We start from the raw sequence: 20,187 nt of genomic DNA, 5'->3' as shown, positions 1-20,187 counted from the left end.
TTTAGCTCCCAGTCACTTGTACTAGCCCACAAAATGCAGTGCAAATATTTTCTAATATTCTAGGAGAGACATTCTCTAGTAACAAGTTCAATACAATCATGAGAGTAAAAAGTGGAGGGAACACCCAGAGTAGAACTGAAGAAGGATAAGAATGATGATAGGGAGGGAGAAGTAAGAAGATGAGAACAAGGAGTGAGTTTTCATTTGGGAAAAAATTTGGACTTTTATTTATGTGAATATCTTGACTAATCTGGGAATTAACAGGGTGTTAAAGAAAATGGTGAACGTTTCTTATAAAGGTAAGATTAACTACCAGCTTTACTGGGCCAACATGCTACTGAGAATTGGCTACTGACCACTTCAAGCTGTCGAGCCTTTTTATCTAAAAACTATTCTTTGGGGGAACAGAAGTGACCGTTTTAATTAAAGAAAAAGTGGAGTGAAATTCTAGGAAGAGTTCTGAAGTAAAACTGGCTTTCTATTATTTAGCCTCAATTTCATCAACAGTCACCTACACTAGCAGTGAGACTCAACACTTCTTTTCTATAACAGTTATGACATCCCTTGACACATAGTGCAGATTCAAGACACAGCTGTTAAAAATGAGCATACTTGAAAATATATCTTAGAAATATGAGTTTTGCAAAAGCTTTGAGAGATCAAACCAAAGCACTTATTTCAACCCACACCCTATTTTAATATGTGTATTTGGGTCCAAGCAAAAACGTCAGAAAGAACCTCCCAGGAAGGTAGCGGAAATTTGACGTCTGTAGGGCAAATACAGTACACAAAGAGGATGACATTTTAATGTAATTTATTTGAAATGCTTCCAGAAAAGTTTAAGGCCATTTTACAAAAACATTCATTTCATGAAAACATTCATTGACTTTCTTCCCATAGGCTGGCCCTGACAGACCTCTTTTCTCAACGTGCTGGCCAAAGTGGTCGACAGCTCTGCCAAGAATGATTCGTTCTTTTCTCCAGCATCAGACAATCTTTCTCAGCTTTTCTCCGCTCCTCTATGCAGCTGGTTCATTCACTCACTGCATCAGTAACAACTTGAGAAACAAAGCAGTTTTAAATAAACTTGTAATAGAAAAAAAATTCACCTTGTTTAAAATCTATAAATACAGAAATATGTTTTATAGGGTAAAACTGACCACAACATTTTTTTGTTTTATTTTTGAAAAAAAAGTATTATATCTTGTTTTTACATTGATAAATCTTGTCACACAGCTTCTTTGAATGCACATTACAGACGTACATCATAAAATGACAACATAATATTTACTGCTTTCCTTCTGTAAACTTGAAAGACAAAAGACTGAAAAGAAAACTTTTTTTTTGGCAATAATTTAGAACCATTACTACTAGTGCTGGTGTGGGTCTAATTTTGCACAGGTTGTCTTTAATATTTACACTCACAGGGAGCTTTTCTGTGTATTCAGTTAATGTTTGTTTTTTTTAAGGTCTGTAACCCACCCTGCATTGTAAATCAAGGCTGGACAAAGGTTACTAGTTTGGCTAACTAATCCTAATTAATCATAGAGTTAATTAAGTTGGTCTCTGGAGAATATAATGATGATTCTGAGCCCAGCAGAGAGCCAGAGATGATAAACTGATGACCCAAAAGCACAACAGGAAAACCCAAGGCTCTGGCCTTTCCCAGAAGGACACTGGACCATGCTTTTCTCTTTTAATGTTTCCCACATAAGATCATGATGGAGCACTTCTTCCAAATTCTTCTTCTCACATGCTTCTGTAGACAGAGTCACTGACTCAGCTGCATTCTCTTTTCCTCATCTCTTCATTCATGCTCTAAAATATGAGTAGGCTTAGGCAGATGAAACAAAGCCAAGATGGGCCTTTTTGTTATCCTGCTAGATATTCCCAGTCCCTCTGAGTTCTATTCTGATGTTTTAGACTAGAAATGGCTCTCTAAGGCAAGCCAGTATCTATGGCAGAGACCTCCTGGTGCAATGCACATTTCAGTTCAAGATTCAGAACTGACAGCTGCTTTTGTGCTAGTCCTTTTAAGGTCAGACTCTATTTCATGTCCTAATAGATTATTGCATCAAATTTGCACTGGATGAAATTGCAAGGTCAAGACAGTGCTTCTTCCTTTGCAAAATTAAGCCTTTGGAATCCCCAGGGATATCTTCATGCTTTCTGGTTGAATAACATCAAACCAATTTCACTCGAAACATTGATCTTTCCTGGTTCTCCTTCAAATGCCATCATGGTACTTGACTGACTTCCTCATGCCCTGTTTGCTAGGCCCTTGAAATTCCATGCCTTCAGCTACTCTGTCAAAGAGCCAGAAAAACACTAGAGAAACACAGAAGGATCCTTTAAGCAATCTACACAAAATGGTAGTTTAGAGATTTTTTTCTTTGTACTTTTTAAAAATCCAGCAGGACAAGTGAAAGTAATTTGCTCCATCCATCCAGACATTTGTGAAATACAATACAGGGTAACAGTCACCTCAGATTCCAGTTTACACAGACAGACTGGCAGTTACAGTACTAGGGACAAAGTACAGATTGAAGAGACTGGGTCAACACAGTCACAAAAGTATCAAAAAGTGCTTCTCCAAACCGTTCCATGTGTGGAATGCAAATACTGTACAGGTAGGACACAGGGCTACTTCCAGGAAGTACACGCTTCTGTCAGACGTTGCTTTCAATGTGCCTGCTATTCCCACAGGAAGAGTCTGTCTGTTCCATACGTTCACAGTCCAGGCTGACCTCACTTGTGTCCATGCTACAATCCGATTCACTGTCCGATTGGTCCATCTGCTCAAGTTTTGTTTCTCCCTGTGGCTCCCTGCTTTCAGTGGCGGGATCTAGGAACGATCCCTCGGAGTCAAGTACCCCAGCCTGCCCGGCAGCACACACAACTGTTTCTTTGGCTTGACGAATACAGTTGAGCCACTGCTGTTTGTTGAAGGTGTCGTTGGCTTGTAGTGAATGAGTCTGACTTTGGGATCCATTTTTGAAACTTACTCTGAAGAAGTTTTTAACTAGTAACGAAAAACACATGAAAAAAGAGGTCAATGAACAGATATTAACCCAAGCCAAAGAGAACACATGCAGTGACACTAACCTCCCATGTATCCAAGTACCCATGGCAGATGCAGACATCACTAATTGACTAGTAAATGTGTCCCACTGATCCAGGATACGGCTCAGCTCTACCTTGCAGCCTCCATCACTCAATAGGAGTTGACACAGGTCTGGCACTTGGTTGCCCTAAGTTGTCCTCAGAAGCTAGCAAATCAGTCAGAACAATTAAGTCTTGTGTTTAAGGGGACCCCAGAGTACTGGGTACCAAACCTGGCTGCATGTCAGAATCCCCTGACAGCATGTTAAAAATATAGATCCCGGGGCCCTACCCTTAGAGATTTGGATTCAATAGGGCTCAGGTGGGCCTAATAATCTGTAATTTCAACAACTGTTCCAAGCTAGGGCTTTTTCAAGTTTAAGAAGCCCTTTGTAACAGCAAACAGGCCCATGACCCTCCACATGATAGTATCTGTACATTTAGTATCTGATGATTAAGAAGATATGTAAAGACACAGAACTCTTATAAGTTTGGTTTCATTTTAAAATAAAATGACATTTTAGTAACCTCAACAGGAGCTACATGCATTTAAAAAACAGCAGTGCACAGTATGCATGACATTTGATTTAGTTTAATAACAACATTAACTGGGATTAAATGGGCCCCACGTGCCACATGCATGGGGTTCACAGAAGCATCTGAGGTCAGTCAGTCCCCTTGCACAATGCCTGTAGCCAACAGACTAGCTTCAGATAGAACAGTGGAGCTTCAGGCTCTACTCTGCTGTGGGGCAAATGCCTTAACTCCCTTATGTCTCAGTTTCCTCATTTGTAAAATGGGGAAAACAAAGAGAACTTACCTTAGATGGTTATTATGAGAGATAAATGTGGTAATATATGTCAGTACTTATATAATGCCTGGCACATAGTACTTGAGAACTTTAAGTACTACCACTAGGGTGGAGGGACGGGGGTGTAAGTAAGAGGCAGTACACGTTAATTACTTCGACCATACGATGCCAATGTTAACCTAAGAGGCTCAAATGTTACTTTTTCCGAGAAGTCTTCCCTGATCATTTCATCTTAAACAGACCTCCTATTGCTATCCCTCTCTATTCCCTTACTGGGTTTTAGTTTTCTTAACAGCACCCAGAATATTTATTTGTCTCTTATCTATCTCTTCTGTCACAGTGTCAGTTCAATAGGGCTTCCGAGGAATTGAGCTGTCTGGTTCACCAGTGTGTGCTACTGCCTAGCACAGTGTCTGACACACAAAAGACACTACATAGACACTGCTGTCTAAGCTTCTCTTGGTTAATTCCTTGGTTTACTAAGTCTTCAGTTAGAGAAGCCCAGTTGAGTAACTGCAAATGAACCCTTAACCCATTTGACCATAGTTATGTCTCTTTAGAGACAAGTCTGTTAGCTCAACTACAAAACCCACTGTTGTGTACCTGGTAATCACATAAGGACTGTCTGGTCTTAAGAATGCTTCTACCCAATGGAAGGAGTCAGAGAAAGACAGCTTAAGGGGCACCAGTTATGAGCAGACAGGTCAGCTTGCAGGGTCTCATTTAATCCTTGCAACAATCCTATGAAGTAGATATGCACACATCCCCACTTTGCAGATAGAAAACTAAGGCTCACACAGGTTGAGCAAGGTCACACAATCAGTAAGTGATGACACAAAACTGGAATGCAGTTTGACCCAAGGCCACGACTCTTCTCTTTCCACCAGCCAGCCACTCCCTCCAAACCACCACCAAAGACATTCAGCAGGACAAAACGGCCAGTCCTCCATACTTCTCTCGTTGTTGCTGAATGCCCCACGCAGGGAGCCACCCAGCCTCACTTCTCCGTCCTGCAGGTCTTCCAGCAGGAGGTCCTTCACCGGGATGGGCTGCCGGTACAACTGGTAGCACAGCTGCTCATTGTGGGTGACGGCTCGGGTGATCACAAGGACTTCTTGAAACAGGAAGACATGTAGTTTCTGAAAGAAAAGAATCCATGGGATTCCCCTAAGCAATAATCTAATGAGTGGTTGATAAGCGGACCTCTGTGGATAAGAGGTCCCCAGGTACCAGGTTCTTACTAGCTTATGAACTTCCAGGCTCAAATCTACCTCCAGAAGAACAGACAGCTGGGAGTTGGAGGCATTTCCAGATGAATCCATTGCCTTTCCTATAGGAGCAGGTCCCAAGGGCCCCACTGAAGAAGGCCCTCTGCCCACAGGCACCTGCAGCCGGGCCTGCCAGCTCCAGGGGCACTGTTCAGACTGCAATTCACAACCTGTGTAGACACAGCCTCCAGCATTTTCTTATGGGAACATAAGAAAAAAAGAGAAGCCCCATAGAATGAAGTGGGTAATGAAGGAAAAAAAGTTAGTGCTCCCTGGCCTTGGCTTATTTTACCTAATGTAATTCTAAGAGATCAAAATGAGTAATAGTCTATAAAGGATGAGACTGGCATATTGGGGCCTAATATTAATCTTTGTTTCCCAAACCCATAAAACACTTGTTCCTTCAACCACAGAGCTGATTATCAGCTTCATCTAGGCACTGCAGCTCGGAACACTGCCCATTCCTGAGGAAACCAGAGCATGCTACTGTAGCCACAAAGAAAGATGATCAAAGAGGTTGTCCTTCTTGGTTAAGTTCATAAGAACCTCAGTTCTCTGAAGAGGTTGTGCTTAAAAGGCTGACGATTGATGTGTGTGTTGTGGGCAAAAGAGCATCTCAGAAATAAAGGCTTGTCTCAAACCACATCATGAAAGCAATGGGGTGGAGCTGGGATAAATTGGCTCCATTCAATTCCAAGTGCCAGACTCTTCCTACAGTTTGGAAATGCTTAGGAACCGAAGTGAAAAGATCCATGACTTTGCAGCTGGGTTCTAGTTTTTCAGTGGAAATATTTGGGAATTTCAGCCCAGGGGGGTCTCAAAGAGGAGACTGGGAAACTCACATTACAATCTGGATGTGGGGCCAGGAAAGCACATTCAGCATTATCAGATAGTTTTACATTTGGAAGAAAAGGTACTTGTGAGTCATCTACCCTAACCCTGCCATAGACAGTCAGACAAACACACACCAAAAACTGCAGAAACTGAAGCTTAACCAAATGTTGGCTGGTGGAAACACAAATGATGATGGTTCTGTATTGGTGTGTGCGTGTGTGAGCTTTGAAGATTGAAAAACAGTAAAGCACAAAATAACCAAGTTAAGGGCTTTTTTTTTTTTTTTTTTTTTTTGCAGCGGGGTGTGGTTGAGAGTGTTAAGAATTTTCTCTTGGGGATTGGGGAGGGAAGGGGTTAGTCATTGTTTTACACACTAAAAATAATCAGAGATTTTTTAATACTGTTTCTACTTCAATCTTCTAGCCAAGGTAGGATGTTTGAGCTCAGATTGTCTGGGCAACCTTTAAAAAATATCCCTTGTCTATGAATGTTCACTGAGAATTCCTCTTCTTAGTTGCAGCTCCTTTCTGCCCTCAAACAATTGAGATTTTTTCCCTGACTCAAGACTTTATTCATAATGATTTTTACAACTCTATTGAAAAACAAAGAAACTAAAACAAATCTCCCACCCCAACTAAAATCTTTGGTCTCAAAAATCTATCTACCTGGAACATGTACTAGACAGAGTTCATCCTTAATGCCCTAGGCTCATTTGGCCAGAGAGTCTCAGTGCTTGACTGATGGACAGAAAGAGAACAGGCCCTCATTCCATTGAGTGATGCATCCTCCTGACTATTTCCCACCGGGCTCCTGAGAAAGAGTTCCAGGAGCCAGAGTATCAGACATTAGAAGTCCACCAGTGCTTTCCAAAAATCAGCAAAAAGCAGAATGCCACTTTCTGGCAATCAGTAATGGCAATCAGTAACTCCTCAGTCAAACAGAAACACTTTTTCAAGCAGTGGCCTGTGACAGGTCTCATAACCTCTGTTGCAACATCAGCTGGTTGGATTGACAGCAGCACTAATAATAGGCACTGCAACATGTACTCAGTGATTTTAAATAACATTTCCAAGCCTGCTCATAAATGCTACTCTACAGTCCAGATCAAAAGGGCATCCCTTGAGTCATCAAAGCTTTATTAAGGGCTTTTCAATCTAGTTCTGGCTTTCATTCTAAGGGTTGGCTAGATATCAAAGATGAAACACAAAAGAGGTGAAGACTTTCTCAATGGCTTTCTCAATACTGAAATTTAAATATATATAATAAAATTTATATATTATATAAAATTTGTTATATATAACATAAAATTATATATATATTATATATTAGCATTAATTTCTACTGGCTACAGATAAAAACAGCATGGTGAGTTGAATGAATTTTGAACTCTCATATAATTAAAATCCATTTTTCCTTTATGTAAGCATTCATTCATTCACTCATTCATCTAACATTACTGAGTGCCTCAGTATGTATCAGGTCCCCATGATAGGTGCTGGGGACTGACACGGCACAGTCTCCACCCTAAAAGAGCATGGCATAATGGAAGATACTGACAGATACCCAGAAAATTACAACCACTGTAGTGAGCCCTCCCAGGGGAGATCTGCACAAATTGCTATGATAGGAAAGGAGGAACAATTTCAATATCTACTAAGGAATAAAAAGCCCAGAAATGGAATTTTTACAGGTCAGAGCTAGGTACACTGCCAACGGAGTGTAGGTTATTATTTAAAAACAAAACAAAACAAAACAAAACAAAATGGTCTCAAAATGTCAGTTTGTGGATAGGTGCCAATTCATAAGAATAAGAAGAATTTCTCATAAAGCTAAATGAATTCAATGTAACAGCTGTTTTTCTCGGATCATATACTTTTAATATCCTGTTAAAATCACCCATTATTTTTTAATATCAAAGTGGGAGGAGATGGTAACTGTTTCGTATTTGTTTTTGAAGGTCTTGATCAAACCAAATAAAAAGTTTGAACTATACTTCAATTTATAAAAAGCTAGCAGGGGAAAGGGTATAGCTCAGTGGTAGAACGCATGCTTAGCATGCATGAGGTCCTGGGTTCAATCCCCAGTACTTCCATTTCTTTTTTTTTGAGGCCCAGGATCAGACCACTGAAGCAGAGTAACCACTCACCACGCCCCGGTTGTTTTTCAGTTCACCATGACAACACAGCACTCTTGAGCTGTCAATCAGGGAGTCTTTCTGGCCTTCTTCTAAGTAAAGAAGTCGCTCTTTATAATAGCGGCATTCAGATTCTCCAGTCTTGGTGTTGATTTCTGCCACAATTCCCTGAATGATGTTTATCTGTGAAAACAAAAAGAAAGTATGGGGAAAGTAAGCAAACCAGCCACACCAGCAAGACCCAGGGACTCAGCCTAGAAAGTAAGGAAGATACACTTGGATCTAATTCTGAGATTCTGTTATCTAAGTTGCTGCTTTGGGAAAAGGGAAAAATAAATAAATGCGACTTATACACTGTATCCATCTATACACCATCTAAACACATACACATAGAGATAAATACATACACATATATTCATTTGTACATATATATAGATATTTCTATTATATAGAAAGCTAATAATGATATATAATTTTATCTGAGAGGAAGAGATATGAGGTATTGCTTCCAACGTGCAGGACTTATAACCACTAAGCTCCATGTTGCACATTTCCTAAAACATGCTCACAATGTTGAAAATGTAGGCATATAAAAAAGGAGGCCAAGGAAAGAAAACAAAGCAGAATGTAATAGTCCAGAAAAAGGATCATCCTTGGGGATTTGAAACCCAGTTTCAAGGTTTCTCTGCATGTACTCAATCTAAACCGAAAACAGTATTTGCAAATTGGGTGTGAGTAAATGATTTGGATATATGTTTAGTGACAAAACATAAATGATTTATAAAGGACAGAGAACTAGGAATGGAAAGAAAAGACACTAGGAGTAGGCATGGGGACAGTCTGTCTCTGTACAACTCACACCCATGCCTACAGCACATGTGAATTAAGTAAGGGGTAGAGGGATTTCAAAGCAATGGTGGATGCATTATTGTTAATACAAACTGAAGTGAAATAAAACAACAAGAGTACAATACTAGGACATGGTCAGTGGGCATTTATTCTGACGTGTTTTTCTATCACATGAATAATATATCGAAAAGTTAGAAAATACTAGAAAACAAAAGAACAGGAAATTAGTTGATTAAAAACTCAACATCAACCCAAGACAAAGTAATGACTTCCTCAGCAGAGTCCTCTGTCCCCTAATAGTGAAAAGATCAACAATCCCATCTTTCTTGGTGGTGGTGGTGGTAGTAACAGAAAAGAACTTAAAAGGTGAGAAATGTTAATAGGGACTCTTCTTGGTCACATTTACTTAGTAGAAAAACAAACCAGTCTCTGAAAAGCAAGGTTTTAAAAGAGACCTTTACTCAGTGAATAGCTACCAGATCTTGTGTTAAAGCAGTATTGAATTCTAAGACTGATAAGTGATTATTTTTCACTTGCCTTCTGCCCAAAGCAACTGGATGAAAACTTCTACCCAGTTACAACTTTGGCACTACCATGCAGGTGTGACAGACGATCTTACAGCTTTGAGCTGGAGTCTGGTGACTGTATCCTACAGACAGACACATAATCTGTACACTTTTGTAGCTGCTAAGTTTCAAAGATCATTTATTTACTCTTTTCTCTATTTTCCAAATTTGGGTGGTAGCAGTACTTTGATAATTAAAAAAAAAAAAACACATTACTTAAAAAAACACAGGCTCTTTATATCGTAAGACAAATTTTTTCGTCTTTGGTGTCAACCTAATATTAAACATAAGTTCTATGAAATTAACCTAAGTTTCATTAACATAAAACAAATAGTAAATAAAACATTTTGGTGTACAAACTTTCTCTTCTTTTTCCGCTCATGGTTTTCAAAGATGACTGATTATTTATTGTTATTTTCAAGAATAAACAAAAAAGAAATTTCACAAAATATACCAAAGCTATGACTCATCCTTCAAATTAATTCAATTAATGCTTGTTGAGCATCTGTTCAGTGTCAGACTAGGGGGTGGCTTTCAAAGAAATGAAACAGGGTCCCTTCTTTGAGAAGCTTAAAATACATGAGAGGTATCTGGGCACACATTTTACATCTACCTTATCATTCTATTTTGTTACATTTTTTAATACATAGTGAAATCCATACTTTTTTCTTGCTTTTAAAGACCTTAGTATTAATTGCTGTGTCTCATCTTATTGGCTGACTATTACAAGGTGTACTTGGGCAGTTGGAATTAACAAGTACTTGAGTCAGTTTTCTGAATATCCTGTAAGTTTCAAGGAAACCAGAAGGAAGATATACTCTAGGCATAAAGATGCATTCATTTCCTAATTTAACTCAGGAACTGACAGCTGGCACATCACATGAAGATTAATAAACTCAAACACCACAGTGGTTCCATAGGCAACTGTGACTATTCTCAAATGCTGCTTCTTTCTCTGGTGTTTGTAAAAATTAAAAAAAAGACAAAACAATGGAAACAATTGGAATTATTCCATATTCTATGTCTATATTTATAATAGTAGCTCTGGGTCTGCTTTAATTTATTAAGAATATTATTTTGTATTCTTATTTACCTGTGTACCATAAGCTAGTGCACCTGCATACCATGTCTAATCTCTCTGCACTGGTTCTTGAGAGGAATTTATTTTGCAGAATTGCAGCAAGGAATAAAGTTACATATAGCAGATTGCCAATAGCAAACAGTCATGATAATTGCGCATTTAAATTAAATTTATTGTTGCATGTCTCATCTGGGTTCAAACTGAAGGGCAGGGGCTGGTAAAAGATGATGATGATGAGAGATACACATAACAAAACAGGGATTAAGCCCAAACGTGCTGGAATCGTCATCCTCAAAGTGGAATCTGAAAGCCCTGTCTGTCCTGTCCCTTGTGTGGTAATATCATCTATTCGTTGGCTCTTGACATTGGCCAAGAATAGCAGCCCTTGCGGCTGTTCCATCCAAAGCAGGTCTGTTCTTCCCATTGATTCCAGTGATATTTTTTTAAAGGAATGGGAACAGTGACGGGCAGAGCAAAGAGACGGTCTACAGGATCATTTTCTGGCTGAAACAGTATTTAGAATTTAAAACATTAAACAATCAGATCTCTAGAATATCTGAATATCTGAAGTCTTATTTTAAGAAGTTCTCTTTGGGGGGAAATTCCTATTGACCCTCCAAAACACTGTTAAGAAATTCTAATACAAATGTAGTAGTTTAAGCACTGCATTAAAAGCAAGACCTTTCTTTAGATCTAATCATAGGACTGAATGCTTGGTATAGAAGCAATTTACTTAGAGTTCTCTGATTTCTCCCTTTTAAAAGGTGGAAAATTTATTCAGGGAACATATTAGTCAAGCTACATTAGTACTGTGGATTTTATGGTTATCAAACATTCACAATGCACCCAAGAGAACAGGGCTAAATATTTCTGCTCATCTAGGGTAATGCCACAAGGATTTTGAAAAGAAGGGGAAAAAATTGCTGTGCCTTTATTGTGTAAATGGGCATTCAGAAGACTTGCTCTGCAGACATTTTCAAATGCAGGAATATCATCCTTCATACATAAATCTGCCTGAGTAAACTAGGTACAGATTCCATTTGTGAAAATGGCATCACATTTTATGCACTAGGGAAACTGGTGCATCCTTTCACACTGCAAACAAGCATATTCTTATCTATGTCTTTTAAATTCAAACTTTAGCTCACTGGGATTGTGTTTTTTTTTTTTTTAAACAGAGCATTATTCTTTCATGCTGCATATTAAAAAGAAGAAATCTATACTGTAAAGCTCAGAGTGAGCTTGTGTGCTTCAAAAAAGTAATTATTTAGAATAGTTCGAGCTCCCTGTTGTTCTCATTCCTACAGACCACACACTTGCTGGGATGAAATACGGTGAGGAGGCAACCCTACTGCTCTTTTCAGTAATAAAAACAGACATGATGAAGTGAGATGGGCCTCATCCCTGGAGGCTGCATCCCCCATCGTGCTGCACTGGGAGCCTGGTCTGTGTGCGTCGGGTCTGCCAGACACATCAAACACCTCGAGAATCAGGAGAGAGTCTTTCCTCATTCTTCTCTACCCCTACAAGGACAACTAGCCCAGCTCTGTACCAGTGAGGCCCTTCCACAAAGCCTGGTGTCCAGACAACGTTCTGCGATTCCAACAGGGCTCAAAGCAGCAGCTAGGCTTTTCAGCTCCATTGTAAAGGATGATAAAGAACTGGAAAAGTCAGAAGATTTGCAGTCTACACCGACAGGGTTCCAATATCAACTCCAACAGTTGCTGGCCCTGGACTTGGGCAAGTTATTTAACCCCCACAAGCCTCACCTGGAAAAGGAAAATGGCCCTAACAGGAACAGCTATCTCACAGGTGATTGTGAGGAATATGAGCTCATAACCTGTGAGGCAGTTACATAAAGCTGATTTACTAGGTATTCATTACATGTCAGCAGTAATACTGTTATTGCTGCTGATGTTGTTACTACTTATTATTTTTAAGCTCCTCTCTGGGAGGAGATGGGCATTTTGCTCCACAGGCTCAAGGCTTCTGATTTTCCAATCACCTGTGCATATCCTCCTTCTGTTATTGTCCCAGGTCCAGTCAGGGAATGAAGGCTTTGGATTGGCCTCTTAACCTCCATCCCCACGGCCACTTCCCTGAGCAGGTTTCCATGACTGCACACTTGGACCACTGCAACCTCTTCCCAGCTGGCTTCCTTGTCCCTAATCTTCTCCATCCCCTGTCCTACAAATGAGGAGCAACATGTCCAAGATTACATAGCTTGTCAGTGATGGAGCTGGGATTTGAAACCTGAATCCAAGCTATGTAGAAAACAAAAACCAAACAAAAACACAACAAAAGAAAATGTCTCAGATTATATTTAAAACTCTCTATAACCAATCTGAAGTGTCATCCTCTGCCCCCTCTCCTGCTGTTTCCTAAGCACCGTCAACCCGAGGCAGACTGATCCGTGGCATTCCCCAGCATGGCCTGTCCTGTCACTTCTTCACATCTTTGCTCAGGCCATTTGCTCCTCCTGTCCTGCCTTCTCCTCTGCCCTGCCCCACAGGACACCCCGGTCAGAACTGAGCTCTCTGGGTAGAAAGCTCAGAGTTTGCTGTATTTTCACGAAACGGACTCCATTTTTCCTGGTCTTCTATTGCTGCTATGGAAGAACCCAGAATTCTCAAACCACCCTGCCCCATACTCAATATAGTTGCTGGTGGGCAGGTATGAGTAGGCTCCACATTGGGGCCAAGGAAAGCTGGGTCTTAAAGCTCACAAATGGGCTTCAGGACCAAGGTAAAAGGCAACTCCCATTTGCTAACTGAACAAAGCTATCTGATTTCAGATCTCCACAGAGATTTTAACCGTCACAGTCAGCAACCATAACAAACAGATCACAGAGTCACCTACACAGAATCAAGAAATTCTAGAATCAAAAGGACTTCTAGAGTGCATTCCATGTAAATGTTACATTTTATAGATTGGGAATAGTATTGACTTGCTAAATCAAAGCACAGCTGACGGCAGAGCCAAGCCTGGAAGCCAAGATTCCTGAGTCCCAGGTACCCAGGGACTCTTCACTCACCCATTTACCCAATCTTCTACACACTGGGGAAAATGACAAGGGAGAGAGAAAGAAAGAGACAACTCACGGCTTCTTCCAGGTGCTGCTGATCTGGGTTATCATTTGGGGTGTGCCTCAGGATCTCTCGAAGAAGCAGAGGATATTTCACCAGACGGCTTCTTGGAATATCGAGGAAATTCCAGAGATCTAGTTTGCGGCTAAAGGGGGATTCCAAACATCGCTGTAGGAAATCTTGGACACGGTGATCTTGTTTTTTGTGGTCTAGCAGAGCTTTGGCGGCTACTTGATTGCTGCAGTAGCTGTCATAGGAGCTGAGACAAGGCAGCTAAGAAAGGAACATCAAAAGAGGGTTGGAGCATTAAAATAATAGTGCTCTGGAGCCACATGCTAACACCACTCACGGGGACTGAACAAAACCTAGCTGGTCTCCAGGGCAGTCTAACGTTCCTTTATCTGCGTGGCTGGAGGAGACAGACAGTGGAATCTTCCAAATGGCAGGCAGTGGATAGTTTTTTAAGCTCCAGCTTGTTTGCACAAAGTTGTTTTCTTAGCTGTTTGTTTACTTTCTTGATTGTTAAGGCCCTAATAATTTGTTTGCATTTTGCCAATCTAAGCTAGACACAGAAGAACTGGAATTACTGTATATGCACACAGTTCAGTATTTTCCTAATCTGGAATGACTGCATTTGCATACAGAATTGTCCTAAACTTTCAGAAGTATCTGGTGAGAGGAAACCCTCCTATTTAAAAAAAAATAATAAGGTTTCTTTTAAAATTGTTAATAAAAAAACTAACCTAGAAGACTCAGTGGCACAAAAAGAAAGGCGTCAGACTCCACAGCCCAGCTCTTGATATGGCCCAGTGCAAGCACTTCTACATTAGCTTTAAGGTACCTGAATCAAAGGTGGACCAATTATAAAGAACTCCAAGGAGTTAAAGCAAAAGTATAATTAGTAAAAATTTAGATGCAGAAAGCATTTAGAAAAGTCTTTTAAATTAGTCTGACAGGCCAGGATGATTCTTGGCTATACCTAATGGTTAACAACAGCATTCCACGTGGAGAACAATTTAAGTTTAAAGACTTTGGAACACTTTGACTCCACTGTCTTCCAGCGAAATACTAATTTCCCTGACACGTCCCATCAGTCAGATGGTGCAAACACAGAGTCAGAGACTCAGTGGAAGGGCTGCTCATCTTCCTTTTCCACTCCTCCCTGTGAGTAGCATCCAGGACCCAGCATCCTAACGCACAGGCTGTCAGCGTCCAGAAAGTCACCAGAGGCAGTAAAATGCAGCCAATGGCCCTGCTGTGTTTGCTTTTCTCTCTTGCACTAGGAAACCACATTTACTGTAACACCTGCTCTGTGGAGGGATTCAGTGCAAGACAGTGGCAAGAGGGTTTTTCGTTTCTGCAACTTCAGTATTGTGCACTGGGCCTACTATACAGCAGACATTCAAAGTTTGTATTTTGAAGTGAACGTTTAATGGATTACCAGATTAGGTAATAGTTGATGGTTTGTGAATGAGGCTTAAAAATAAGTTGTGGCAGTGGCTGAACAATGGATCAAAGTTTAAATATCCTGCTACTTCTTTTACACCCTTTATTGAAATTATTTTCTCAGTGACTGAAACCAAACAAGATACTGTGGAAGTAATGTTTAAAAAATTCACTGTTGAATTTAACATTCCTTGGAAATGTCTACTTCCTTTACATGTTATTAAAAATCCTCTATTTTGTTAAAATGAGTTACAGAAATTCTTTTCTCAACATTCTATTTGAAAGTAATGATAACTGGTACTTACACACCCCCCCACCCCTAGACGTGTAATGTCGAGTTTAACATTCCTTGGAAATGTCCACCTTCCTTACATGTTATTTTAAAAAACCCTCTATTTTGTGTTAAAAAGAGCTATAGAAATTCCTTCCTCAATGTTGTATTTGCAAGTAATGATAACTGGTGCTTACACACACACAGACACCCCCCACCCCCAGCCCCAGATGCAGCATTGTGGCTTGTAATTTATATCTTCAGAGTTAATTAAAAAGAGCCTCAGGACCTCTTAATCTCATTTCCACTTCCTTGCCTTTTAAAAAGACCTGGAAATGCCCAATGTTTTCATAATGGAGAAACAAATCAGCAGTAGCCATCGGAAATAAACTAGCGAGGAACCTCAACCACACTGCTGCTCACTGTCCAATGGGCCATTACTTTCTTTGAATCCCACTGCCCCTGCTGCCATGGCAACCAAATCCCTTTCTGGTCCTGTGTTCACACCTGACAGGGTGCTCATTTCCTGAGCATAACCTAAAAAGCTATCTGGTTCAGGCCATTGGCTAGAAAAAACCACAACTGATCTGTAACTAGATAGGGAATGAAGAATGCATACATCTTGGTTCCCAAATACACGCATAGTCACTTATAGAAAATGTGAGAGGCAATAACATAGTGGTTAAGAGGACAGACTTTGGAACCAGGGTGAATCGTGTTCAAAGCCTAACTCAGACAGTTACTAGACAGGTGACCCTTCAGGAGCCTCAGCTTCTCCACTTACAAAATGCGTGCACTAACGTCCTCTATCCTTTAATGAGATTTGGCAGATAAAAGGCATAACCTGAGCTTGGCTCCTGGTTAACGATTGGTAAGTGCGAGCTAATCTTATTATTATTTATCCCTAGAATATTTTTATTGAAGAAACTGTAGTTTAGAGAAGGAAAACTACTTGCTCAGCTGGATATAAAATCAGTCTGAAGCGTGTTTGCCCCCTACCCACCCCATCAAATCTCTGAACTATTCGCCACCTCTTTAAATAGACTATCAAGAATTTATAAAGGAAACTCTTTCACTTTTTTTTTGTTTTAGAAATTCTGTCTCCCTAACATTGTGAAAAGAAATAGAACAAATCTATTTTTTTGCTTCCGAGTGTCCTCCCTCTTTCCTTGGAATGAAAATTTAATTAGAACCAAAATTAACATGAGAACTTGCTGCCTTGGAGAGCTTATAAATTCCTTTATTACTGAAAAAAATGTTAGCATGATGGTAAGTCACTTGGGAAGCTGTTCCTTAATGACAGGGGAGGCTTACGAGAACAGGCCAACCTGAGAGGGAGACTGATCTTTGGTAACCAGGGTGGGTCCCTGAAAAAAACCCACCACTCTGTTTAAGGTCTTCAAAGTAAAAGTAATTGATTCATTCTAAGGTCAAAAGGACTGGCCAGGGCTATCCCACTTGGGAGGCTCACTTGTTTAAAAGGGTTTTTCCCACTTTTTTCCTTTGGGGGGAAATAAATCAATTTTTCATGGGTCGAATGGGCTCTGACTTTCCTCATTCAAAATCCACTAAGATGTTTATTTTGTTCTGTTAAAAAGACCAGAACTCAAACAGATGTACCCCTTGGTTTACAGTTCCCACTCGCACGGACACATCTGCAGTTAAAAGAGGGAAAACATTTAACAGCTCGTCAGGCCTGATAAATAAGGACTGTTTCTCATGAAGACTGGTAACAATGGGCCAGTTGTTTAATTTTAGGCTGCTCTTCAAGCTGCAAGTCCCCATTTGATGTCTAAAGGGTTCAGATAGCAATGGACCACTATGGTCAAACCTCTTTTGGGTATGCACAGAAAAGAACTGAAAAGCTACCCACAAATCGAACCAATTTCCTAATAAAAGTGCATTTATTTCAGAAAAAAATTAGTAACAGGGCAAGTGCGTTCATTTTGCTTTCTGGCATGAACTGACAATTTGTATACGACGTCCAAGGAGACCTTGTGGTTCTACGTTGCCAATTCATCAAAAACAAAGTCATCATGCTAATTCTGGACTTGTGGTCTCACTCCCAACAAAGCAGTCACAGACTGAGGAAGTTTAAGAAATACTGAGGCAGACTCTCTCTTCTCACTACACCTCTTTTGCTTTCAGCTGGCTGGCTCTCTCTAGAAAAATTTCTTTGTGGGCTAACGAAGTTAGGACATCTACCATGGCTCATAATAAAATGAATGTCAAAAAATAAGATGAATGAGCTCTCCTGAAATCTTAAGGCACGTTTCCTAAATTATTCATTATAGAACATTTCTTGACTTTCAGATACCCTTGGGATATTTCAGCCTCAGTGCTAAAATTGACTCCTGAACTTAAGCTAACTCATGAAACCCTCAAAGTTCCTTGATCAAGGCAGTAATTGAGAAGCGTAAGTTAAGAGATCAATGTCAAAACTTAGGAACCGGAAGGTTTAGGAAGGTTAAAATACAAACACAAGTGTTACTGGATAAACAGAACTCACTTGGTAATGGTAGGATTTATAATCTTTACAACTTTCTCCAAAGAGTAGAATTCACTATTCCTGCTGTTGTGACACTTCCTGCCTATTTTTCTGGAACACTGTGGATCAGAGGGATGAGAGACCCAATCCTGCTTGGAAGAAGTTTTCAAAGTAATCTCCTTTTATTACGTGCTTCATAACAAATGAAAACCACCTAGAGTGGTGGAACACTCACAGAAGGAAACAGAAATGTATGATAGGGAGTGGGGAGGACTGTGGCAAACGAGAGTCCGTGCCTCGTCTAAAATAAATTAAGGGGTAAGGGTATAGCTCGAAGTAGCAGAGTGCATGCTTAGCATGCATGAGGTCCTGGGTTCAATCCCCAGTACCTCCTCTAAAGATTAAATAAATAAATAAATCTAATTTACCCCCCCCCAAAAAAACCTACAAAAATTAAAATGAAATAAACAAATGAACAAACAACCATTTTAGGCACTCACAGATTCAGCCCCAGGGCCACAAATTTAGAACACATAATCTAAAGCCACAGCTGATTTCTTTAATTATGAAAGAGAATGAGTTATATTGGGATAAAGGCCAGCATAATACTCAGCTGTCCTATCAAGTTACTTAGGACCAGATATATGCTAAACATTTAGCAACATGTAATTATTACCTTGTTTATGAAACATTTGACCCTAAGAGTTTTGGGGGGCTTTTTTTGTAGCCTGAATTAAAGCTTTTTTTTTAGTGATGGACAGGAATGTGTCCATGAATGTTTACTAGAATAAAAATGGTAATAATTATATTTGTAACTGGCCTGATGTGAATATTAATTAGTTCTACTTTCTTTGATGTGAAACTAGTAACAATTTCATGTATGCCTTTACTTCTTTTATTGCACAAAGGCCATGTTATCTTTAAATCTAGTACATTTTTAATAATAAAAAAAAAACTTTCCATGCTTTGAGGAGATAAAGCCTAAATATAATGATAAATTATACTAGGAATTTGCTATTTTAATTTTTTCTGATGTGAGACCTATGTTTGCCAATAAAAAAAAAGTCTAGCTAAAATGAAACTCCATTTATATTATTGAAATTTATCTTCAATCAAGCCCAGAGAACTTTTCTTACCCAGTCTACGAGGATGGGACCGACATGCTCAGTCGAGCCATCAGGCTTCCGGACATCTCGAAGCTGACTGAGGAGGTCTGGTTAAAAAACAAACAGAACGCTTATTTTGTTAGGCATTCAAATATGAACAGGGCTGGAAGATTTGGGTTACTCACATTATTACATAATCATGAGTTGTTATAGGACAACTCAAGGCTACAAGTCACAACTCATCTGGGAACAAAATTATACCTTCATGTAGAGGAATCAGGGAGTCCAGCGTTCCGAAAATTTGATTCAACTCTTGTTCTGTCATTATGGAGAGTTTCAGCATGGGGTCGTGATAGGCCTGCACAAGAAGGGTAAGATATGGAAGCAATGTTTAAAATCAGAGGCAGTAAGCTGTTAACGTAAATGGCTTCTGAGAGGCCCTACGCAATGACGACACATTTGGCTCTCTCGGACAACCTCTCCCGTAATGCTGCACAAACAGCAGATGGGTGTGGTTGAAGCAGCTGAGATTCCAGCACTGCCTTGAGCCTTTTGCGGTTGTTGATAAACCAAAGTAGATTTTTTTTAAACTTAAAAAAAAAAAATTCCAGTATATCATATATCTTGGAAAGGGCACAAATCCTAAGTACAGAGCAGATTTGATTTGTATAATGTTTTTAAAGTTAATTTGATTGAAGATCTGGCAGTTTGAAAAACTGCCACTTAATACAAAATTAGTCACTAGCACCTTTTCAATTGGTCCATCTTTAAACCAAGTAAAGGAAGAAAAAAAAAGTGATTGGTATCCTTTACTATGGATCTGAAGCAAAGAGGGTATGATCTCTGCCAATCTTCTCACCTCATATTAATGCCAATTAAACTATAAAAACCCAGGGCACTGCGATGCAGCACAAAGACTCAGATGGCACAGTCCCTGCCTTCAAGGAGTTCTGTGAAGTTAATTGGGAAGATAAGAAAAAGGCATAGGAAATTAAATACATGCTTAAAAGCCAGTTCAAGATTAAAAATAGGAGAGATGTCACACGGGAGCAAAAATTTATCAAATCACAACTGCTCTAGAGGATCAGAGAATTAGAGGTAGAATGGCTAAAGGAGATTTTAAAAATGAACAGCTTGGCATACAG

At 39.7% G+C, this 20,187-nt stretch overlaps 1 protein-coding gene across 4 annotated transcripts in view; it reads right to left on the bottom strand.

The window, feature by feature from the left end:
* Window positions 1–797: 797 nt before the first annotated feature.
* ARHGEF3 (Rho guanine nucleotide exchange factor 3) overlaps window positions 798–20,187 on the bottom strand; it is a 281,549-nt gene continuing 262,159 nt past the window's right edge. For all 4 annotated transcript variants that reach the window (XM_031470578.2, XM_031470579.2, XM_010980900.3 and 1 more), the window contains 6 exons: window positions 19,304–19,400; window positions 19,073–19,149; window positions 13,747–14,004; window positions 8,162–8,332; window positions 4,866–5,052; window positions 798–3,022 (listed from right to left, as the gene is read on the bottom strand). In XM_031470578.2, coding sequence (XP_031326438.1) covers window positions 2,670–3,022; window positions 4,866–5,052; window positions 8,162–8,332; window positions 13,747–14,004; window positions 19,073–19,149; window positions 19,304–19,400 — 1,143 coding nt within the window. In that variant the 3' untranslated portion in view covers window positions 798–2,669. The remainder of the gene's footprint in view (window positions 3,023–4,865; window positions 5,053–8,161; window positions 8,333–13,746; window positions 14,005–19,072; window positions 19,150–19,303; window positions 19,401–20,187) is intronic.

Source organism: Camelus dromedarius, chromosome 17 (assembly GCF_036321535.1).
Source record: "Camelus dromedarius isolate mCamDro1 chromosome 17, mCamDro1.pat, whole genome shotgun sequence".
NCBI lineage: Eukaryota > Metazoa > Chordata > Mammalia > Artiodactyla > Camelidae > Camelus > Camelus dromedarius.
Note: the sequence above shows the minus strand (reverse complement) of the source record. Positions and strands in the feature narration are given on the sequence as shown.